The 24,807-nt window shown below is 40.3% G+C and overlaps 1 protein-coding gene across 3 annotated transcripts; it reads left to right on the top strand.

Moving 5' to 3' along the window:
* The first annotated feature begins 1,268 nt into the window (after window positions 1-1,268).
* LOC115114140 (NACHT, LRR and PYD domains-containing protein 3-like) lies at window positions 1,269-23,455 on the top strand. 3 transcript variants are annotated; one of them, XM_029642150.2, is made up of 9 exons: window positions 1,272-1,586; window positions 7,319-7,602; window positions 7,884-8,072; window positions 9,763-11,629; window positions 14,962-15,132; window positions 15,457-15,630; window positions 18,804-18,968; window positions 19,146-19,189; window positions 21,641-23,455. In XM_029642150.2, the coding sequence occupies exons 2-9, from the start codon at window positions 7,335-7,337 to the stop codon at window positions 22,171-22,173; spliced, it is 3,411 nt and encodes a 1,136-aa protein (XP_029498010.1). In that variant the 5' UTR covers window positions 1,272-1,586; window positions 7,319-7,334; the 3' UTR covers window positions 22,174-23,455. The 3 variants fall into 3 exon arrangements, with proteins under 3 accessions (XP_064869357.1, XP_064869356.1, XP_029498010.1); XM_065013285.1 differs by lacking the exons at window positions 18,804-18,968; window positions 19,146-19,189 and having other exon boundaries at window positions 1,269-1,586; window positions 21,641-21,733; XM_065013284.1 differs by lacking the exons at window positions 18,804-18,968; window positions 19,146-19,189; window positions 21,641-23,455 and adding an exon at window positions 16,017-18,773 and having other exon boundaries at window positions 1,269-1,586.
* Window positions 23,456-24,807: the final 1,352 nt, after the last annotated feature.

Genomic DNA, 24,807 nt, shown 5'->3' with positions numbered 1-24,807 from the left:
TTGCAGTTCTTGACACAAATCAGTGCACCTGGCACCTACTATTATACCCCGTTCAATGGCACTTACATTTTTAGTTTTGCCCGTTCACCCTCTGAATGGCACACATATTCAATCCATGTCTTAATTGTCTCAAGGCTTAAAAATCCTTCTTTCACCGGTCACCACCCTTTCATCATCTACACTGATTTAAGTGGATTTAACATCTATAAAGGGATCCTAGCTTTCACCTCGATTCACCTGGTCAGTCCCATGTCATGGAAAGACCAGGTGTTTTTAATGTTTTGTATGCTCCGTCCGTGTACATTCATATGATCTACTCTTTCACCCATGGGTGAAATGTATGTAGATCTTTCTCTACAATCGTATTATGAAAAGACAGGACAGGAACACATCAGTCTCCAATGTACCGTCTGACATGTTGTTCTTTCTCTGTCAGTGTGCAAGTCCGAGAAAACAATCACATTCATACATAAAACCATAACGTATAGAATAAAATAAACAATCCTTAATACAAAGAAAGTATAATATTAATTCTTAGACAATAGAACCATACCTGCAATAGTATTATGAAAAGACAGGACAGGAACACATCAGTCTCCAATGCACCATCTGGCAAGTTTGCGGCAGGTAGCCTAGTGGTTAGTGATGAGTTAGTAACTGAAAGGTTGCTAAATCGAATCCCAGAGCTGACAAGGTAAAAATATGTTTTTCTGCCCCTGAACAAGGCAGTTAACCCACTGTTCCTAGGCCTAGAGGGCAAAACTGCACCTCCCACAATACAACGCTAGCATAACTCGGCAGCTCTGCTAACCATCTGCACCACAGAAAGGCGTGCTAGCTAGCAATAGCAATACTTTTTAGCACTGTAAAACTATATCAATAACAACGATGAAAGTTACATGTTTTAATAGTCTCACACCCCCTTATAACAGTACCTATAGCATTAACCCTGGGATGCTTTATTTATTTCACGTTATGGACTTCTACACAGGAGTAATCTGCAACACACCTTTCTGTGTTTTCTAAAACTGATGAGAACGGGAGCTACGGGTAGTACCAGAGTGTTAGTAGGTGACGTAAGCACCCAGATGAAATAACATACATTTAATGAAATAAAAACCGAAGATGTTAATATCATCCAGTTACTGTAGCTGCCTATTTAACATCAACAGGCAGCACTAGTTGCGCAACAATTGAAATGAGAAACCAAAAGTAAAGTTCCTGGTGATCATAGCGATCTGACTCCACCCTTCTGTCTGAACTTGGAATATTCCTGTTCGCAGGTTTGGGCCACTGACTCTCAACCTGGTTGTTCTGTTCTGTGTTGTGTACTATTCTAATCATTTGAAGATTGATGGAATAACCCTTTTAACTCTCCTACATATGGGCTGACAAGAAATCAAGAAAATTAGAAATACTCTTAATAACGTTCACAAAAATTGGATGAATAGAACCAAGTGTGAGAACACCCTAAAACTCATGACAAGGCAACTTTAAAGCTTCCTGATTATAGTAGTTTCCTGTCAGTGTCGTTATTTTAGAGAACCAAGGCAGAATATGCTGCTTTAAAGAGAAGAGAGAATGAAGTAAGTGAACTTGACTTTTACTATTTTAACAGAGCAAACAGAGGTAATACTTAAATATTTATTTGTACATATTATTGATTAATATTGTGGAACCCTGCTCACATTTCCCCGATTTAATAAAAGGTTACTCAATATTACCTGACAAGAAAGTGAACCACTACTGAATGGAACATTTTTAACTTCACATGTAAGTCAATCAGAAGTCAAAGTCAGAGCTTTACATATATGTTATTTGTTCGTCACCCCATGGCCCCGAAATTGCGGACAAATCCCACAAACCCCCTTGATTTCCTCTCAGCCAGTTTTAGCATTTGAACGGTTTGGGCCATTAGCTATATGACCCCATTCCTGAAAGCTAAGACTGGTATGTTTCCGCTATGATACGATTCAAGTGTTTGTCAGTAGTTGAGTTCCATTTCAGGCTGAGTAGTACTGCTTCTTAAAGTGAGAGCTGGTTTTTACCATCTTACTCTTTGTTACTCTTTGTTCCTTAAACTGTTAACCATTACAGTCCAAGCTTTGTCTAAGCCGCGTGGGGGTAGTATACAATGTTTATATATATAAAAAAATAATGCTTTTAGCCCATACAAACGCATTTAACAGATTCACTACATGGAACAACAGATAGTCCCCCCCACAAATAAAAATCTAAAGGAAGTTTGTTCTGAAGTGTCTGACCTACACTACCTTTCAAAAGTTTTAGAACACCACTCATTCAAGGGTTTTTCTTTGTTTTTTAAACTATTTTCTACATTGTAGAATAATAGTGAAAACATAAAAACTATGACAAGTCTCTGAATGTCCTTGAGATGCCCAGACAGAGCCCGGATTTGAACTCGATAGAACATCTCTGGAGAGACCTGAAAATAGCTGTGTAGCGACACTCTCCATCGAACCTGACAGAACTTTAGAGGATCTGCATCAGAGAAACTCCCCACATACAGGTGTGCCAAGCTTGTAGCGTCATACCCAAGAAGACTCGTGGCTGTAATCTCTGCCAAAGATGCTTCAACAAAGTACTGAGTAAAGTGTCTGAATACCTATGTAAAGTTAATATATTATTTTTTACATTTGCAAAAATGTTTTTAATTTATCGTGTAATGTGTGTAGATTGATGACATTTTTTTTTGGTCCATTTTAGGATAAGGCTGTAACGTAAAACAAAATGTGGAAAAAGTCAAGGGGTCTGAATATTTTCCAAATGCACGGTACCCAGAGGATGACGGAAACTAGCTGTCCTCCGGCTATACCATTGGTGCTACCCCAGAGAGTGCGGTTGAGGCTACTGTAAACCTTCATTGCAAAACAGTGTGTTTTAATCAATTATTTGGCGGCGTGAATATATACTTAGTGTTTTTTAATAACCATGTAAGTCTCTCTCGGACAAGGGGACTTTTATCAATATATTCGGCTATATAAACTACCGGTCAAAGGTTTTAGAACCACCTACTCTTTCAAGGGTTTTTCTCTATTTTTACTATTTTCTACATTGGAGAATAATAGTGAAGACAAACTATGAAATAACACATATGGAATCATATAGTAACCAAAAAAGTGTTAAACAAATCAATAGCCACCCTTTGCCTTGATTACAGCTTTGCACACGCTTGGCATTTTCTCAACCAGCTTTCATGAGGTAGTCACCTGGAATGCATTGAAATTAACAGGTGTGCCTTAAGTTAATTTGTGGAAACTCTTTCCTTCTTAATGCGTTTGAGCCAATCACTTGTGTTGTGACAAGGTAGGGGGGTATACAGAAGATGGTCTTTTACCAAAATAGGGCTGGTCCATATTATGGCAAGAACAGCTCAAATAAGCAAAGAGAAACGACAGTCCATTATTACTTTTAAGACATGAAGGTCAGTCAATACGGAACATTTCAAGAACTTTGAACGTTTCTGCAAGTGCAGTCGCAAAACCCATCAAGCGCTATGATGAAACTGGCTCTCATGAGGACCGCAACAGGAATGGAAGACCCAGAGTTACCTCTGCTGCAAAGGATAAGTTAATTAGAGTTACCAGCCTCAAATTGCAGCCCAAATAAATGCTTCACAGAGTTCAAGTAACACATCTCAACGTCAACTGTTCAGAAGAGACTGTGAATCAGGCCTTCATGGTTGAATTGCTGCAAAGAAACCACCACTAAAGGACACCAACAAGAAGAAGAGACTTCCTTGGGCTAAGAAACACGAGCAATGGACATTAGACCGGTGGAAATGTGTCCTTTGGTCTGGAGTCCAAATTGGAGATTTTTGGTTCCAACCGGCGTGTCTTTGTGAGACGCAGTGTGGGTGAACGGATGATCTCCGCATGTGTATTTTCCACCGTAAAGCATGGAGGAGGAGGTGTTATGGTGTGGGGGTGCTTTGCTGGTGACATTGTTTGTGATTTATTTAGAATTCAAGGCACACTTAACCAGCATGGATACCGCAGCATTCTGCAGCGAAACACCATCCCACCTGGTTTGTGCTTAGTGGGACTATCTTTTTTTTCCAACAGGACAATGACCCAACACACCTCCAGGCTGTGTAAGGGCTATTTTACCAAGAAGGAGAGTGATGGAGTGCTGTATCAGATGACCTGGCCTCCACAATCCCCCGATCTCAACCAAATTGAGATGGTTTGGGATGAGTCGGACCGCAGAGTGAAGGAAAAGCAGCCAACAAGTGCTCAGCATATGTGGGAACTCCTTCAAGACGGTTGGAAAAGCATTCCAGGTGAAGCTGGTTGAGAGAATACCAAGAGTGTGCAAAGCTGTCATCAAGGCAAAGGGTGGCTACTTTGAAGAATCTAAAATAAACAAATGTTCTAACACTTTTTTGGTTACTACATGATTCCATATGTGTTATTTCATAGTTGTGATGTCTTCACTATTATTCTACAATGTAGAAAATAGTCAAAATAAAGAAAAACCCTTGAATGAGTAGGTGTCAACTTTTGACCGTTAGTGTATATAGCCAAATATTTTGATAAAAGTCCCCTTGTCCGAGAGAGAGATACATGGTTATTATAACACTTTAAGTATATATTCACAAATAATTGATTAAAACATACTGTTTTGCAATGAAGGTTTACAGTAGCCTCAACAGCACTCTCTGGGGTAGCACCATGGTGTAGCCGGAGGACAGGTAGTTTCTGTCATCCTCTGGGTGCTGTGCATTCCCAGGGGATTGATGAATAAATCTTCATCAATCTATACACAATACCCAATTCTTTTATTTTTCTAAACACTTGCAAATGTAAAACAAAAAGTATTCAGACACTTTACTCAGTACTTTGTTGAAGCATCTTTAGCAGAGATTACAGCCTTGAGTCTTCTTGGGTATGACGCTACAAGTTTGGCACACCTGTATGTGGGCAGTTTCTCTGATGCATCTCTGCAGATCCTCTCAAGCTCTGTCAGGTTCGATGGTGAGCGTCGCTGCACAGCTATTTTCAGGTCTCTCCAGAGATGTTAGATCGGGTTCAAATCCGGGCTCTGGCTGGGCAACTCAAGGACATTCATAGGCTTGTCCCGAAGCCACTCCTGTGTTGTCTTGGCTGTGTGCTTAGGGCCGTTGTCCAGGTGGAAGGTGACACTGCTCTGGAGGAGGTTTTCATCAAGGATTTCTCTGTACTTTGCTCCGTTCATCTTTCCCTCAATCCTGACTAGTCTCCCAGTCCCTGCCGCTGAAAGTCATTCCCACAGCATGATGCTGCCACCACCATGCTTCACAGTAGGAATGGTGCCAGGTTTCCTCCAGACGTGACGCTTGGCATTCAGGCTAATGAGTTCAATCTTGGTATCATCAGACCAGAGAATCTTGTTTCTCATGGTCTGAGAGTCCTTTAGGTGTCTTTTGGCAAACTCCAATCGGACTGTCATGTGCCTTTTACTGAAGAGTGGCTTCCGTCTGGCCACTCTACCATAAAGGCCTGATCGGTGGAGTGCTGCAGAGATGGGAGAATCTTCCAGAAGGACAACCATCTCCACAGAGGAACTCTAGAGCTCTGTCAGAGTGACCATCAGGTTCTTGGTCACCTCCCTGACCAACGTCCTTCTCCCCCGATTGCTCAGTTTGGCCGGACGGCCAGCTCTAGGAAGAGTCTTGGTGGTTCCAAACTTCTTCCATTTAAGAATGATGGAGGCCACCGTGTTCTTGGGGACCAATGCTACATAATTATTTTGGTACCCTTCCCCAGATCTGTGCCTTGTCACAATCCTGTCTTAGAGCTCTAGCGACAATTCCTTCAACCTAATGGCTTGGTTTTTGCTCTGACATGCACGGTCCACTGTGGGAGCTTATATAGAAAGGTGTGTGCCTTTCCAAAGCATGTCCAATCAATTGAATGTACCACATGTGGACTCCAAGTTGTAGAAACGTCTCAAGGATGATCATTGGAAACTGGATGCACCTGAGCTCAATTTTGAGTCGCATAGCAAAGGGTCTGAATATTTATGTAAATATATATGACAAAATAATAACATTTGCTAACATTTCTAAAAACATGTTTACGCTTTGTCATTATGGGGTATTGTGTGTAGATTGAGGATTTTGTTTTATGTAATCAATTTTAGAATAAGGCTGTAACGTAACAAAATGTGGAAAAAGTGAAGGGGTCTGAATACTTTCCGAATGCACTGACTTCATTGTACATTGACTTCAATACGAAACCTAGGAAGCTCATTGTTTTCACCCCATTCCATAGACTTACACAGTAAGTTTGACAACTTCTGGAGGACATTCTCCAACCTATCAGAGCTCTTTGTCCATGAACTGACATGTTGTCCACCCAATCAAAGGATCATAGAAAGAATCTAGTACTGAAAGCATACGCTACAGCTAGATAGCACTGCAGTGCATAAAATATGGTGAGTAGTTGACAGAGAGAAAGACTAGTTGAACAGTTTTGAACAAATGTATTTATTCAAAAATGAAGGAGAAGCAATTGAGAGAACGAGAGAGCTAGCTATTATTTATTCTTTATTCACTTTCACTTTCTTAGCTAGGGAATGCAGCTAGCTAGTTTAGCATAGTCAAACACCCTGCTCAAGCGGAGATGCTATGTTAGCTATCTGGCTATGGCTATCCAACACTTAACTCTTCCAAGTCAAGGTAAGTTTTTGGTTTTATAAAATGTATTGCCACCGGTGTAACTGCTAAACTTCTTGCTGTACACTGTACTGCATGATTGTAGCTGGTTTACTAATGTGTTAGTTCTAGTAGCTATGTTGACTATGACGCTAGTTAATATGGTGACAACGATATAGGCTGTGTGTAGCAGTTAGCAGTTATGGTATGAAGGTTTGGCATTTTGCACTCGTCCTGTGCACCTACATTGTAAACTTTCATTCGTAGGTTGTAGCAACCTCATTCATGATGGGTATAGGGAAAATGAGCATCATGTAGTAGCTAGCCTAAATCTATTAATGTTACATTGAGCTGGGTGAATGGAATATACAGTAAATGATAGTCATCCAATATGCTGTAATAGAAATAAGGCCATGGTCAAAAAAAAGAAAATGGCACCAACCGCCACTGCTGCATACTTAATTTAGCTTGTTCAAGTTGGCTATCCATCCCCATTTTTAAATAGCTCCCCTCATTCAATTGCCAAAGACATGCTCCCCCAAACTATTCAGTCCTCCAATAATGCCATATCAACAGCAGATTGACACAATTGACAGGGGCCTAGTGTTGTGTTTTGTGTGAACGTTATATACACATTTTACTTGTTCTGTTGTTTAATAGTGTCAAGTGATCTAAAATGGACACCTCATCACCTGCTCCACCCACACCTGTCCCAGAGCGGTTGCTAGCTATTCTACAACAACTGACCAGTGAGGAGTTGAAGTCATTTCAGTGGTACCTGAAGCAGCCTGTTTCGGGTGGCTCATCTCCCATCCCAGTTAGCAGGCTGGAAAATGCTAAAAGAGAGGACACAGTGGATCAGATGGTGCATACCTATAGGGAAGCTGGTGCTCTGGAGATGACACACCATATTCTGCAAAAGATTAAACGGAATGATCTAGCTGGTAAGTTAAAGACAGACTAAAAATAGCTCAGGAGTCATACTATATGCTTGAGACTGTAATCATTCTAAAATGCACATTTGATTGAAACCAGATGTGTTTGCCGACTAGGAGGGAAAGAGTTATTTAAGGAGGGGAATATATTTTCTTTAATTGCAGCCCCACTACCCCTTTCTTTGGAGGACCACTTTATCATACATTATTTAGTTCCTCCAAAATAAAACAAATGCAGACCTCCTTGACTGATCAATACATCAATGTATATACATTTTTGTTTTATCTAGTTCCAATGTCAGTGACAGAACACCAAGCCACAGCAGGAGTATCAGCCATACCAACCAGGCCCAACCTGAACACAAGCACCGTACCAGTTCAGGATGTTCAGGATGCTTCTGCAGATCTCTCCAACCACACTGAGCCTGGAGACCATGTTAAGGAACATAAACTCACTACTGTTAACTCTACAGATGATGGTAAATAACATAAAATCTCACTATGGAGAGAGGCATTCAATACAACTATATGTCTTCTCATTTAAAAAAAAATAATAGTATTCCCAGAATGTCGCATTAAAAGGTTGTATTTTACAACTTAATATTAGATAGACTGCTTTCAGGGTGAGGAACTATGGGCCAGGATTTTTTTTAAATGTATGGTTCAATTCTCTTTAAACAGCCACTACAAACTTCAGCTAACTTTCACCACTGCTACGACAATATCTATGGGAGTGATAGGGGTATGCAGTGCCTGTTAATAATTTCATGGCCAAATCACTTCCATTGATGTATAACTAGCGGTGGCTAAAGTTAGCTGAAGTTTGTAGTGGCTGTTATAGAAAACCAAACCATGGATTACATTTTTTTAATATACATTTGCGGGCAAAAATGATTTACTCTGCTGCGACAATTCTGACATTTTGCAAGGCAATTTGCAATTTTTGGTGTCCAATTTGCACTGTCAGAGGAATGAGTTTGGAGACGTGTAGATTGAGCAAACGATTTGAATGGAGAAACGCGTCATGGCTAATCCGATGTGAACCAGATGAACAGGCTTCAGCAAAGGAGGACGTCAGTATGATCGTGTGTGATTGTCGGACTGCGATAGCATCTGGTTATGGCGAAACCGTGGGCTTGGGTATGAATGGTGACTGTCGTGCAAGGGAATCCCGGTAGGAATCCCGACAATGGCCGAAAGATCAGGGAAGCTTTGGGACGTGGAGGTTTTGCTGCATGATTTGCTGGTGGACTGCAGCCAAGAAAGGAGATGGTTGGGACAGTGGGTCAGAGGAAGTTGCTGTGTTGTATGGTGGCTTGGCGGGAGGTTCGGTTCAGGGAGAGTCGTACTGCTACAATGTGATTTTCTGGATTTTTTTCTCATTTTGTCTGTCATAGTTGAAGTGTACCTATGATGAAAATTACAGGCCTCTCTCATCTTTTTAAGTGGGAGAACTTTCACAATTGGTGGCTGACTAAATACTTTTTTGCCCCACTGTATATGTTTTCCTAAAAAGTGGGGACCCCCTGGAGATCTGTGTCCCGGGGCCCCAAATGGGGTAGTCCAGCCCTGACAAGGAGTTCTAAATTGTTTGATTGTCAAAAGGGGAGGAAATGTAAATTGTTTCATGTGTGGTCTTTCCTCCCGAACTTTAGTTACGTTACAACACACAATTCTGTAGTTTGGCTAGCCACTGGATGGCTCTGAATGCACTGTCAGCAAAGCTGTTAACCACTTCTGGACCAAACTAGTGCTTGCAAATCTTATTCTGATGTTGACAGCAGTTGAGAGTTATATTCAGATACAACGAACTTAGCTGTCTAACATACATCGAGAGAATAAGTTATATTAACTTGCTAGCTAGCGTTAGCAACATTTTCCAATTGTGGCCAATGAGCTAGCTAACCAGCTAGCAAACAATGCAACAGAAGTATAATTTCAGAATACATTTAAAAAAATACTCCAACAAGCGCTGCATTTCAGGAATCACAGTCGCAAGTACCCTTTGTGCACTGTTCAATTATTAAGCCACTTAAACAATAACTTTATTAAAATGAAAACACCTCTTTGGCTTCGCAAAATCACGGAGAGACTGATATTTGAGTCGCTAATCACAATCAAACCTTGATTATACCTAATCTTAAACTGTAATTGTATATCCATTGTCAGGTCCTTCGTATGAAGATGTTGAGAAGTACCGACGTAAATTCCAATACAAACTGAAGGAGAAGATTCAGCATGTATTTGAGGGGGTGCCAAAACAGGGAAAGAAAACACTTCTCAATAAGATCTACACAGAACTCTACATCACAGAGGGCGGAAGTGAAGAGGTCAATAATGAACACGAGGTAAGACAGATTGAGATCGCATCCATCACACCAGCAGCGACAGAAGAAAGGTTGATCGAATGCAATAACATCTTTACATTTGTAACTGGACAAGACAAACCTACCAGAACTGTGCTGACGAAGGGAGTCGCTGGCATTGGAAAAACATTCTCTGTACTTAAGTTCATTTTGGACTGGGCTGAAGGAAAAAAAAATCAAGATATCCAGTTCATATTTTCACTGCCTTTTCGAGAGCTAAATTTGGTGCGGAAGAAAATGCTGAGTTTAGTGGATCTTGTTCATGAATGCATCAGAGAGGCAAAAGTGATTGAGAAGGAATTTCTCTATCAGGTTTTCACAAAATTACAAGACTCAGGAAACCCAAACTACAATGAGAGCAAGTACAAAGTTCTATTTGTCCTTGATGGTCTAGATGAGTGTCGATTGCCTCTAGACTACAAGAAGAATGATAGCTGGGATAAAGCTACAGAGCCAACCTTAGTGGATGTGCTTCTGAAATCCCTCATCAATGGGAATCTGCTTCCCTCTGCTCGCCTCTGGATAACCTCCAGACCTGCAGCATCCAATCAGATTCCTTCTAGGTGTGTTGACCAGGTGACAGAAGTACGAGGGTTCAATGACCCACAGAAGGAGGAGTACTTCAGGAAGAGGTTCAGTGATGAGAATCTGGCAAACAGAATCATCTCACACATTAAGACATCAAGGAGTCTCCACATCATGTGCCACATACCAGTCTTCTGTTGGATCGCAGCTACAGTTCTGGAGCGCATATTGAGCACAGATACGAATGGAGAAATACCAAAGACTCTGACTCAATTATTCCTTGGTTTACTGGTGTTTCATGCTAAACAGATGAACGAGAAATATAATGAGAAAGGCGAGGGAGAGCCACACTGGGATAAAGAGAGCATTATGGCACTTGGAAAACTGGCTTTTCAACAGCTAAAAAATGGCAACCTAATTTTCTATGAGTCAGATCTGCAAGAGTGTTGCATTAGTGCCAGAGAAGCTTCGGAACGCTTGGGAGTGTTCACACAGCTCTTCAGAGAGGATTATGGGCCGTTCCAGGAGAAGGTGTACTGCTTTGTGCATCTGAGCATCCAGGAGTTTCTGGCTGCATTGTATGTCTTTTTATCATACAACAACAACAATGTAAACCTAATGAACAAAGAACTTTCCACCATCAGAAACATTCTTAGGAAGTTTACATTCAAATCTGCCTTCACCTTTCACAAGAGTGCTGTGGATAAAGCCTTACGGGGTAACAATGGACACCTGGACCTGTTCCTCCGCTTCCTTCTGGGCCTCTCACTAGAGTCCAATCAGTCTCACTTACATGGCCTACTGACACCGGCAAGGAGCACGAGAAGCAGCTCTCAGTGCCATGAGCAAACAGTCAAGTACATAAAGAGGAAGATCAGAAAAAATCACTCTCCAGAGAAGTGCATCAATCTGTTCCACTGTCTAAATGAACTAAATGACCATTCACTGGTGAAGGAGATCCAAAACTACCTGAGCTCAGGAAATGTCTCCAGAGAAGAACTCTCACCTGCACAGTGGTCAGCTCTGGTCTTTGTGTTGTTGACTTCAGAAGAGGAGCTGGTTGTGTTTGATCTGAAGAAATACTCCAGATCAGAAAAGGGGCTTCTGAGACTGTTGCCAGTCGTCAAAGCCTCCAGAACATCTCTGTGAGTTGAAAACATACTATATTATTATAAATGGTCAATCAAAATGCAATTATATTATACATGTGAAGAGTTTATTTCCAAAATGCTATATCCTCCAATTTCACATGTGTTTTTGACATCAGAAATGATTGCTTATGGGTACCTTAATGTGTGTGGAAAATATTAATGTTCTCAAATTTTTCATTCATAGATTTTAGATATCCATTGTTTAGATTGAATGGAATGTTCATGACCTGTATGTTTGACTGTATAGTCAATCATACAGGATACAAACATTCCATTCCATGTGGTCTTAAGATGAATGCACTTATTGCAAGTCACTCTGAATAAGAGCATCTGCTAAATGACTAAAATGTAAAATTTAAATGTTTTACAGATCTTATATTACTGTATTGATTTTTTATAACTCACACCACCATTCAAAAGTTTGGTGTCACTTAGAAATGTCCTTGTTTTTTTAAAGAAAATAAAATGTTGATTTAAAATAACATCAAATTGATCAGAAATACAGTGTAGACATTGTTAATGTTGTAAATGACTATTGTAGCTGGAAAAGGCAGATTTTTTCAAATGGAATATCTATATAGGCGTAGAGGCCCATTATCAGCAACCATCACTCCTGTGCTCCAATGGCACGTTGTGTTAGCTAATCCAAGTTTATCCTTTCAAAAAGGCTAATTGATCAATAGAAAACCCTTTTGCAATTATGTTAGCACAGCTGAAAACTGTTGTTTTGATTAAAGAAGCAATAAAATTGGCCTTCTTGAGACTAGTTGAGTATCTGGAGCATCAGCATTTGTACGTTCGATTACAGGCTCAAAATGTCCAGAAACAAATAACTTTCTTCTGAAACGTGTCAGTCTATTCGTGTTCTGCGTAATGAAGGCTATTCCATGCGAGAAATTGACAAGAAACTGAAAATCTCGTACAACTCGGTGTACTACTTCCTTCGCAGAACAGCGCAAACGGGCTCTAACCAGAATAGAAGGAGTGGGAAAGTTCTTTGTTTCTGGCTATTTTGAGCTTGTAATCGAACCCACAAATGCTGATGCTCCAGATACTCAACTAGTCTAAAGAAGGCCAGTTTTATTGCTTCTTTAAATCATCACAACAGTTTTCAGCTGTGCTAACATAATTGCAAAAGGGTTTTCTAATGATTAATTAGCCTTTTAAAATGATAAACTTGGATTAGGTAACACAACGTGCCATTGGAGCACAGGAGTGATGGTTGCTGATAATGGGCCTCTGTACGCCTATGTAGATATTCCTTTTTTTATTTTCTTATTTTTTAATCTACCGTTTCCAGCTACAATAGTCATTTACAACAAACGTCTACACTGTATTTCTGATCAATTTGATGTTATTTTAATGGACAATATTTTAAATTTTCTTTAAAAAACAAGGACATTTCTAAGTGACCCCAAACTTTTGAACGGTAGCGTGTGTGTGTATGTATACCTCACAAATGTATCATTTGTAAATGTCTTTATTAAAAATGTAGTTATTTGTTACATTTGGCTCTGCAAAATCTAGCAGTACTAATTATTTCCCTGAAGCGAATATATACAGTGCCTTCAGAAAGTATTCATACCCCTTGACCACATATTGTTGTGTTACAGCCTAAATTCGAAATTAACCAATTAATAACTTTTTTTTGTCACCCACCTACATGCAATACCCTATGATGACAAAGTGAAAACATGCTTTTTGAAATATTTTGTATTTTTTTGGTATTTATTAAGATTAAGATTAAGATTTTCTACTCAGCTACTCTTCCTGGGGTCTACAACGGAAAGAAACAGAATAGAGCTAAGCACATGCTAAATCCTAGCAGATTTAGCCTGTGCACATTTATAAAAAATGTAAGTATTTATATAAGTATTCACACCCCTAAGTCAATAGTTTGTAAAAGCACCTTTGGCAGCAATTACAGCTTGTGAGTCTTTCTGGGTAAGAATTTTCCAAACCTGGATTGTGCAACATTTGCCCATTATTATTTTCTAAATTCTTCAAGCTCTTTCAAGTAGATTTAAGTAAAAAAAAGTTTAAAAAATACTCAGCCACTCAAGGAACACTCACGGTCTTCTTGATAAGCAACCCCCGTGTAGATTTGGCCTTATGTTTTAGGTTATTGTCCTGTTGAAAGGTGAATTGATCTCCGTGTCTAGTGGAAAGCAGACAGCCAGCTTTTCTTCTCGGATTTAGCCTGTGTTTGTTTTTTATCCTGCAAAACTTCCCTGTCCGCAAAACCCATACCATAATGCTGCCACCACTAAGCTTGAAATATTTTTTATTCAGTACAGGCTTCCTTCTTCTCACTGTCAATTAGGTTAGTATTGTGGAGTAACTACAATGTTGTTGATCCATCCTCAGTTTTCTCCTATCACAACCATTCAACTCTGTAACTGTTTTAAAGTCACCTTTGGCCTCAGTTTCCTCCCTCTCCGGCAACTGAGTTAGGAAGAACGCATGTATCTTCGTAGTGACTGGGTGTATTGATACACCATCCAAAGTGTAATGTATAACTTCACCATGCTCAAAGGGATATTCAATGGCTGCTTTTTTCTCTCCAATGTTTTCTTTTTACTCATCAACCAATTGGTGCCGTTTTTTGCAAGGCGTTGGAAAACCTCCCTGGTTGTTGTGGTTGAATCCGTTTGAAATTCAGTGCTCGACTGAGGGACCTTACAGATAATTGTATGTGTGGGGTACAGAGATGAGGTAGTCATTCAAAAATAATGCTAAACAATATTATTGCACACAGAGTGAGTCCATGCAACTTATGTGACTTGTTAAGCTTCTTCTTTTTTTTACTCCTGAACTTATTTAGGTTTGGGGTTGAATACTTATTGACTCAAGACATTTCAGCTTTTCATTTATTAATTTGTAAAACTTTCTAAAAACATAATTCCACTTCGATATCACGGAGTATTGTGTGTGTGTGTGTGTGTGTGTGTGTGTGTGTGTGTGTGTAGGCCAGTGACCCCAAAAAATCTACACAACAAAATGTGGAAAAAGTCCAGGGGTGTGAATACTTTCTGAAGCCACTGTAGCATTTTGCCAAAAAAACATGATTTGTCTATCTGATAGAGTTTAAACAAATACATGTCTGTCATTGAACAACACCATACCATGATTAGATAGTGGGAAAAAACCACCACTCTCATAATTTCTTTAAACAATAAAATCAAATCTAAAAATCAAATGGATATATAGCGTTTTGGAATTAAACTGTCGAATGTTCATTATTTTCCCAATTTTATCAAAATATAAGCTACTTGTTCACTAGATTTGTGTAACTGTGATAAATTAGTATTTTTACCTTTTCATAGGCTGAATGGATGTAACCTCACAGAGAGATGCTGTGAAGCTTTAGCCTCAGCTCTCAACTTCTCCCACCTGAGAGAGCTGGACCTGAGTGACAACAACCTGCTGACAGATTCAGGAGTGAAGCTGCTCGCTGTTGGACTGGAGAATTCGCACTGTAAACTTGAGACACTGAGGTTAGTTTTCCTGTATTAGTTCACATTTGGATAGTTCTTCAAATCCACTTTTATTCCCCTTTCAACAATATCAGACTAATGTGTTTGACCTCAGCCAAATTTAAATGTCATAGTTAAGTAGCCTAACTACATAAGAGAAAGATTGATTTCAAATCTATTGTACAGTATACAATTGTATTAAAAAAAAGTACTTTCAAGATGCAATAATTATATGTAATAATGTGATCAATAATTATCATATTTTCAGAGATTGAGGAAGACATACAAAGCTTCCATTTCCCACTTTCACTACTAAACGATTTAAACTCATGATACACTCTGCAGGTTGTCATTTTGTGGAGTCACAGCAAAAGGCTGTGCTTATCTGGCCTCAGTTCTAATGTCAAACTCTTCAAACCTGAGAGAGCTGGACCTGAGTGACAATGACCTGCGGAATTCAGGAGCAGAACTGCTCTCAGCTGGACTGGAGAATCCACACTGTAAACTTGAGACACTGAGGTCAGTATTCCTGCATTAGTTAACTAGTTCTTATATTATCAACCATATGTATAGGACAATATCGGACTAATAGGTCAGCTGAATTTAAACTTTTTCTACATTTTGTTACGTATCAGCCTTATTCTAAAATTGATTATATAGTATTTTCCCCTAATCAATCTACACACAATACCCCATAATAAACAAAGCAAAAACAGGTTTTGAAATGTTAGCAAATGTAGTAAAAAAAAAACGGAAATATAACATTTACATAAGTATTCAGACCCTTTACTCAGTACTTTGTTGAAGCACTTTTGGCAGCGATTACAGCCTCAAGTCTTCTTTGGTATGATGCTACAATCTTGACACACCTGTATTTGGGGAGTTTCTCCCATTTTTCTCTGTAGATCCTCTCAAGCTGGTTGAGTCAGGATGGATGGGGGGGGCATCGCTGCACAGCTATTTTCAGGTCTCTCCAGAGATGTTTGGTCGTGTTCAAGTCTGGGATCTGGCTGGGCCGCTCAAGGACATTCAGAAACTTGTCCCAAAGTCACACCTGCTTTGTCTTGGACGTGTGCTTAGGGTTGTTGTCCTGTTGGAAGGTGAACCTTCGCCCGAGTCTGAGGTCCTGAGCGCTCTGGAGCAGGTTTTCATCAAGGATCTCTCTGTACTTTGCTCCGTTCATCTTTCCCTCGATCCTGACTAGTCTTTTAGTCCCTGCCGCTGAAAAACATCCCCACAGCATGATGCTGCCACCACCATGTTTCACAGTAGGGATGGTGCCAGGCTTCTTCCAGACGTGACGCTTAGCATTCAGGCCAAAGAGTTCAATCTTGGTATCATCAGTCCAGATAATCTTGTTTTTCATGGTCTGAGAGTTCTTTAGGTGCCTTTTGGGGAACTCCAAGCGGGCTGTCATGTGCCTTTTTACTGAGGAGTAGTTTCCGTCTGGCCACTCTACCATAAAGGCCTGATAGGTGGAGTGCTGCAGAGATGGTTATCCTTCTGGAAGGTTCTTCCATCTCCACAGAGGAACTCTGGAGCTTTGTCAGAGGGACCATCGGGTTCTTGGTCACCTCCCTGACCAAGGCCCTTCTCCCCCAATTGCTCAGTTTGGCCGGGCAGCCAGCTCTAGGAAGAGTTTTGGTGGTTCCAAACTTCTTCCATTTAAAGAGTGATGGAGGCCACAGTGTTCTTGGGGACCTTTAATGCTGCAGAAATGTTGTTACCCGTCCCCATATCTGTCCCTCGACACAATCCTGGCTCAGAGCTCTACAAACAATTCCTTCGACCTCATGGCTTGGTTTTTGCTCTGACATGCACTACCAACTGTGGGAGCTTATATAGACAGGTGTGTGCCTTTCCAAATCATGTTCAATCAATTGAATTTACCACATGTGGACTCCAATCAAGTTGTAGAAACATCAAGGATGCTCAATGGAAACAGAATGCACCGGAGCTCAATTTCAAGTCTCATAGCAAAGGGTCTGAATACTTATGTAAATAAGGTATCTGTTTTTTATTTGTAGTAAACCTGCACACACAAAAAAACTTATGGGGTATTGTATGTAGATTGAGAAACTTATTTAATCAATTTTAGAACATTTACATTTAAGTCATTTAGCAGACGCTCTTATCCAGAGCGACTTACAAATTGGTGCGTTCACCTTAAGACATCCAGTGGAACAGCCACTTTACAATAGAATAAGAATAAGGCTGTAACGTAACAAAATGTGGAAAAAGGGAAGGGGTTTGAATACTTTCCAAATGCCATGTACCGAATTGCATAAAGAAGATTGTCATAAATGAAGATTCAATATTTATTAAATTCTAATGTATTTAAAACCTGTTGGTACTAGGGGGCAGTATTTTCATTTTTGGAAAAAAAAAACGTTCCCGTTTTAAACGGGATATTTTGTCAGGACAAGATGCTAGAATATGCATATAATTGACAGCTTTGGATAGAAAACACTAACGTTTCCAAAACTGTAAAGATATTGTCTGTGAGTATAACAGAACTGATGTTGCAGGCGAAAGCCTGAGAAAAATCCAATCCGGAATTGCCCCAGGTTTTGAAAGCGCTGCGTTCCAATGAGTCCCTATTCAGCTGTGAATGTGCCATCAACGAGCTTATGCTTTCTATGTATTCCCCAAGGTGTCTACAGCATTGTGACGTAGTTTTACGCATTTCTGTTGAAGAATAGCCGTAGGCGGCCACATTGCGTAAGTGGTCACATGGTGGCTCCGAGAGAGATTCTCGCGTAAAATAGCCATTAGGTAGCCATTACTCCAATCGGTCCTACTGAAAAACGAATTGTCCCGACGGATATATTATCAAATAGATATTAGAAAAACACCTTGAGGATTGATTATAAACAACGTTTGCCATGTTTCTGTCGATATTATGGAGCTAATATTTTTCGGTGTTGTGGTGACCGCAATTTCCGGGCGATTTCTCAGCCAAACGTGAAGAACAAACGGAGCTATTTTGCCTACAAAAATAATATTTTGGGGAAAAATGAACTTTGGCTATCTACTTGGGAGTCTCGTGAGTGAAAACATCTGAAGTTCATCAAAGGTAAACAATTTAATTTGATTTATTTTCTGCTTTCCGTGACAAGGTTGCCTGCTGCTAGCAAGGCATAATGCTATGCTAGGCTATCGATAAACTTACACAAATGCTTGTCTAGCTTTGGCTGTAAAGCATATTTTGAAAATCTGAGATGACAGGGTGATTAACAAAAGCCTAAGCTGTGTCTCAATATATTTCATTTGTGATTTTCATGAATAGAAATATTTTCTAGGGATATTTATGTCCGTTGCGTTATGCTAATTAGTTTCAGGCAATGATTATGGCAGGGTAGCCTAGTGGTTAGAGCGTTGGACTAGTAACCGAAAGGTTGCAAGTTCGAATCCCCGAGCTGACAAGGTACAAATCTGTCGTTTTGCCCCTGAACAGGCAGTTAACCCACTGTTCCTAGGCCGTCATTGAAAATAAGAATTTGTTCTTAACTGACTTGCCTAGTAAAATAAATTACGCTCCCGCATGCGGGTTTGGGAGTCACAAAAGGATTTATTAATTATATTTTTGACCATTTTATTTTTTAAATGTCACATTTTAAGTGATTGAGGAAGACATACACAGCTACCATTTTCTCCACTAGAGGATGTAAACTCATGATAAACTCTTGCAGGTTGTCATTCTGTGGAGTCGCAAAGAAAGGCTGTGCTTCTCTGGCCTCAGCTCTGCGGTCAAACCCCTCACACCTGAGAGAGCTGGACTTGAGCTACAATCACTCAGGAGTGAATCTGCTCTCTGCTATATTAGAGGATCCCTGCTGTAAACTGGAGAAACTCAAGTATGTTGTACCATTTTCTCATTTATTGTTGCCAAACATCCAGTAACCAGTGTGGGAACAGACCAGTAAAGTTGTGTTTAAAGCTCTTTGTCTCTGTTGCAGTGTCCATAATGCACATGCTTGCATTAATTTGTGTGTGTGTGCGCATATTATTCATTTGTTTTGTTTTTCCTACAGCATGGGATCTGGAGATTTCGCAACCCAACCAGGTCAAATTAAATGTGAGTGTTGATTGCTGGGATGAATAAACTTTTATCCCATTCATGTGTATAATTTTATTTTGTACACTTGTTTTCTGAGCTGATGGACACATCTGAATAAAACATTTTAACTGGTCAAAGTGAATTGAAAGACAACCAGCTATGTTGTAGACCTACTACATTTTTTTCCTGGACACAATAGATATATAAATGTATATATATAAATGTATATAAATATATATATATAAATATATACATTTCCCCTCAAAGCCATGAAAAGACATGTTCAAATGATCAGGGCTGGTTTCCCGATAAAGATTGAAATTAGTCTCACGAGTGTTTTAAACGATGCATAGGAAAAAACAATAACGTCCGAAGATGTCATACCCGTTTCCCAAAACACCATGCAGTGCACTCGCTACAAAGTGAAACGTAACTGTCATCACAGGAGCTGTCCAGTGCTGAAAGTTATTCCAGAATATAGGCTAAATAGCTCACAGTATCAATAAAATGTATTTATAAAGCCCTTTTTACATCAGCCAATGTCAGTGCTATACAGAAACTCAGCCTAAAACCCCAAACAGCAAGCAATGCAGATGTAGAAGCACAGTGTCTAGGAAAATCTCCTTTGAAAGGCAGGAACCTAGGAAGAAACCTAGAGAGGAACCAGGCTCTGAGGGGTGGCCAGTCCTCTTCTGGCTGTGCCGGGTTGAGATTATAACAGTACATGGCCAAGATGTTCATAGATGACCAGCATGGTCAAATAATAATAAATCACAGTGGTTGTAGAGGGTGCAACAGGTCAGCCCCTCAGGAGTAAATGTCAGTTGGCTTTTCATAGCCGAGCGTTCAGAGTTAGAGACAGCAGGTGCGGTAGAGAGAGAGTCGAAAACAGCAAGTCTGGGACAAGATAGCACATCCAGTGAACAGGTCAGGATTCCATAGCCGCAGGCAGAACCGTTGAAACTGGAACAGCAGCATGACCAGGTGGCCCGGGGACAGCAAGGAGTCATCAGGCCAGGTAGTCCTGAGGCATGGTCCCAGGGCTCAGGTCCTCTGGTAGAGGAGGGAGAGGGTGCGCTTAAATTATTTAATTCAAAGCATATTCAAATACAGTTTTCATATTGTTCTGTACTTTTTTAAGTGTTTGTATTATGTATTCCAAGTGTTTTCTTATGCTATTTTGTATGGAATGTTTCACTATAGGAAATATCAACGTGACTTAAAAATAGGATAGGTTCTGATGGCAATGGTTTTCGTAATTGCTCAACAAACCATTGTAGCCTAATGGCAATCAGTAATTGCATAATAACTGTAGAGTCAATAATCAGATGTGTGAGCGGAAGATTTTTTTGAGATCGATGACACCTCAGCCATCCACATAGTCCCAGCTATTGAACTAAATTTTCAAAAAATCTTCCCGTCACAATCAGCGTTGGAACTACTTCCCAAGATTTTTACGTGTCCCATGTAAAAAATCTTCCCAGCGTGGAATAGTTCCCAATCGTTCTGACTGTGACGTCATATGCTGTAAAATTTCTCCCAGCGTGAAAATGTCCCACAAATTCAAACTTTGATAATGGAGGTAGGATCAGGGATGTAGTGGCAAAACAATAAGTAGGTAAACGATGATCGCCGTTCGGGTGAGTAAAAAGGTGGGTTAACGGTGTTTATGTGCGTTTAAACCTCCACTACACCACTGGGCATGATAGATAATCATACACTGTAAAACAAACAAAAATAACTGAGGTGGCCCAACTCAAAAAGATGTTGTAACTAGTTCCACAGCCTTTTTGATTTAACCAATTTTTTGTATTTTATGAAATTCATATTTTAGGTTGACCAAAACATTGTGGATAGTTGGGGAAAAGTTAAATTGATTTACTCATGAGACTGTTGGAATGTTCCACTTTGACTCCTTTCTAGTTTCAGTCATGATCCAGTTGATGGACCAGACAGTGAGTTCATTTGGATATGCTTATATGAAGCATAGACCAGATAAAACAGGTACAAACAATCTCACTAATGGGGAGAAAAAAATCATTTTTTTTTTAGCTATATCTGGTTTTAATGCATAATTTCAGCCTCTGAAATGTATGCTTTAATTGTAAACCGGTCCCTGACACGTAATAAAATTAAAATGTAACTTGCTGAAATTCACACTAGGAAATATGTATTTTAGGACAACACAATATTTTAAGTTGGGGTCTCAGCAAACTTAACTCGTCATTACTGTTAGAATGAAAATGTTCAATATTTAAGTTCAGACAACAATTGTTTAATTCAACCAACATTTAGCAAAAAAAAAAAAAATTGAGTTAATGGAGTATTCCATGTCATCTCGATATTTTTCTACATTTTAAGTCCAGCCAACATTTAAGCTTTGTGGAGTTTTTTTCTTAGTTGCTCCCCCCCCAATTGTTGGATAATTTGATGAAATGTGATCAGTTATGTCTTCATCTCCCCATTCAGATGCACGTGATCTCACACTGGACCCAAACACAGCACACAGACGCCTCTCTCTGTCTGAGGGGAACAGAAAGGTGACATGGGTGGATGAGAAGCAGCGGTATCCTGATCACCCAGCGAGATTTGGGAACTGCGAACAGGTGCTGTGCAGAGAGGGTCTATCTGGGCCCGGGCCCTGTTACTGGGAGGCAGATTGGAATGGGGAATGGGCTGTTATAGGAATGGCATATAAAGGAATCAGCAGGACAGGAGGGCGTAAAGACTGTGTGCTTGGATACAATCGTAAGTCTTGGAGTTTGGAGTCCTCTAATCACAGCAACACCACCTGGCACAATAATAACTGCACTGAGTTTCCTGTCCAATCCTCCCCTTACTACAGAGTAGGAGTGTATCTGGACTGGCAGGCCGGCATTTTGTCCTTCTGCAGAGTCTCCTCTAACATACGGACACACCTGCACACATTCCACACCAAATTCACTGAGCCACTCTACCCAGGGTTTTATGTTGGGAGTGGCTCCTCAGTAACTCTGAGGTAAAAACTTTGCTTTAGGACAGCGGCAGTCTTGTTATTATTGGCGTTTGTAAATAATGTTATTCGTAGAGTGTTTTGTGAAACTCTGCTTCTGTTTGAACTCAATTACACTGAATGGAATATTCATTCATGGTACGTATTTTGCCATGGACTTGGTATCTGTGTCAACGATTATCACAAATTCAACATGACACTGGAGATACAGTATATTACAGACACCAGGATTGCAACCCAACTACAGAGTAAAGTCAACCGGTTCCTGGAAAGACAAATACACAGACAGACTGCTACAACTCTTAAGTAGTGCTACTGGTTACACTCAGAACACTAGTGACGAACAAAAAACTATATCTGAAAGACTTTGGAGACCCTTGGAGATATTATTTCAGTATTTATTGATATTAACTGTTGTAAGAATAAACAATACTGTCATTCTAACAGTTGCCGCTGTATATACTGGGATCACTGGGATTATACTATTATGTTATTTGAAGATGTCACGCTTGAAATAAACTGAAAAGATGTACAGGTGTAGGATCTTAATTTGATCACTTGTTGCTGAGAATTTTACTGCACAGCAGAAAATGCGAACTTGTAGTGAGTTTTAAAGAGGCTTCTAAAGTCTGGAATTTGACATTTCATCAACCCTACAAAAATGTTCAATTCACCTTTCCCAATTCACATTTCCTGTTGCTGCACGAATCTTTTCCTGCTGTAGCAAACGGTCTCAAGTGAAAATGGCAACTGTCTCACCACAGTTTATATGACCGCAACATCAGGAGTTTCGTAAGCATACCTTTAGCAATTCATTTTTTTGTGATTTTCCTATACTAAAAAGGTATATTATTCATTCCATGTTGATTATGTGAAAAGGGAAACATATGGACATCTGTTTAAATGATGTTTGTTTAATCCAACAACCCCAGGGCATCGGCCCACGCCAGCTTGTGAATGTATCCCGTGTTGGTTCAGTTGGTACAGCCTGGCACTTGCAATGCCAGGGTTGTGGGTTTGACTTCCACAGGGGACCAGTATGAAAAATGTGTGAACGCACTACTGTAAGTAGCTCTGGATAAGAACCTCTGCTAAATGACTAAAATGTGATATTTAACACATCGTCAACCCAATAACATATTAGCCTACAGTACAGTAGGCCTATGTCCAATAGTGAACTGAGCATGATGGAAGAGTAAAACCTACAGTTTGATATTGGAGTATTTGTATTACAAAAAATGTTTGACTATCATGTGAATTAAAAAGGTATGTTATGACATGTTTGACCACCATGTGAAGTGTTTTTGACTCTTATGTTAACTATATTTATATATCCTGGAGAAGGTACCTGGGCCTTCGAACAGAAATGTTGGTAAACCACGCGTGCGTTCGTTTCGAATCAAAGTGTGGGATTGATCAAGTTGTACTTACACTTCTCAAGTGTGCTTAATGTTGACGCACACTCTTGACCGTGCGTACGCACAGCACCTTGTGGTAGAAAAGTCAAACTGCTAATGAAATAGCATCCACCAAATGGAGAAAGGCTTGGCATACTGGACCAAATCATCAACTATGAAAGGAAAAATATAATACATGAATAGTTTATTCATGTATTTCTTTTATAGACACTTAAGCTACTAATAGTTCTCAGGGGTGCTATTGAATTCATAAACATGAATCCATTTAAACCTAATTGAATAATAAAGTCAATTAGAAAGAGTGTGGAATGTAAGGTTGGAGGCAATTTAGTTATATAATACATCAATATAAAAAAGGCAACACTGATGCATTGTGACTTGTCCAAAATGGCAAATCTCGCATTGCTGGAGGATCTGGCACAAGCTGCATTACATTTACATTTAAGTCATTTAGCAGACGCTCTTATCCAGAGCGACTTACAAATTGGTGCGTTCACCTTAAGACATCCAGTGGAACAGCCACTTTACAATAGTGCATCTAAATCTTTTAAGGGGGGGGGTGAGAAGGATTACTTTATCCTATCCTAGGTATTCCTGAAAGAGGTGGGGTTTCAGGTGTCTCCGGAAGGTGGTGATTGACTCCGCAAGTCCTGGCGTTGTGAGGGAGTTTGTTCCACCATTGGGGGCCAGAGCAGCGAACAGTTTTGACTGGGCTGCGCGGGAACTGTACTTCCTCAGTGGTAGGGAGGCGAGCAGGCCAGAGGTGGATGAACGCAGTGCCCTTGTTTGGGTGTAGGGCCTGATCAGAGCCTGGAGGTACTGAGGTGCCGTTCCCCTCACAGCTCCGTAGGCAAGCACCATGGTCTTGTAGCGGATGCGAGCTTCAACTGGAAGCCAGTGGAGAGAGCGGAGGAGCGGGGTGACGTGAGAGAACTTGGGAAGGTTGAACACTAGACGGGCTGCGGCGTTCTGGATGAGTTGTAGGGGTTTAATGGCACAGGCAGGGAGCCCAGCCAACAGCGAGTTGCAGTAATCCAGACGGGAGATGACAAGTGCCTGGATTAGGACCTGCGCTGCTTCCTGTGTGAGGCAGGGTCGTACTCTGCGGATGTTGTAGAGCATGAACCTACAAGAACGGGCCACCGCCTTGATGTTAGTTGAGAACGACAGGGTGTTGTCCAGGATCACGCCAAGGTTCTTAGCGCTCTGGGAGGAGGACACAATGG

The sequence above is a fragment of the Oncorhynchus nerka genome, linkage group LG9b (assembly GCF_034236695.1).
Source record: "Oncorhynchus nerka isolate Pitt River linkage group LG9b, Oner_Uvic_2.0, whole genome shotgun sequence".
NCBI lineage: Eukaryota > Metazoa > Chordata > Actinopteri > Salmoniformes > Salmonidae > Oncorhynchus > Oncorhynchus nerka.
Note: the sequence above shows the minus strand (reverse complement) of the source record. Positions and strands in the feature narration are given on the sequence as shown.

Coding starts and splice junctions, on each gene's coding strand:
- LOC115114140 (XM_029642150.2), top strand. CDS start 7,335: ATGGACACCTCATCACCTGCTCCACCCACACCTGTCCCAGAGCGGTTG. Junction 7,603..7,883: donor TAAACGGAATGATCTAGCTG/GTAAGTTAAAGA, acceptor TGTTTTATCTAG/TTCCAATGTCAGTGACAGAA. Junction 18,969..19,145: donor TGTAAACTGGAGAAACTCAA/GTATGTTGTACC, acceptor TTTTTCCTACAG/CATGGGATCTGGAGATTTCG.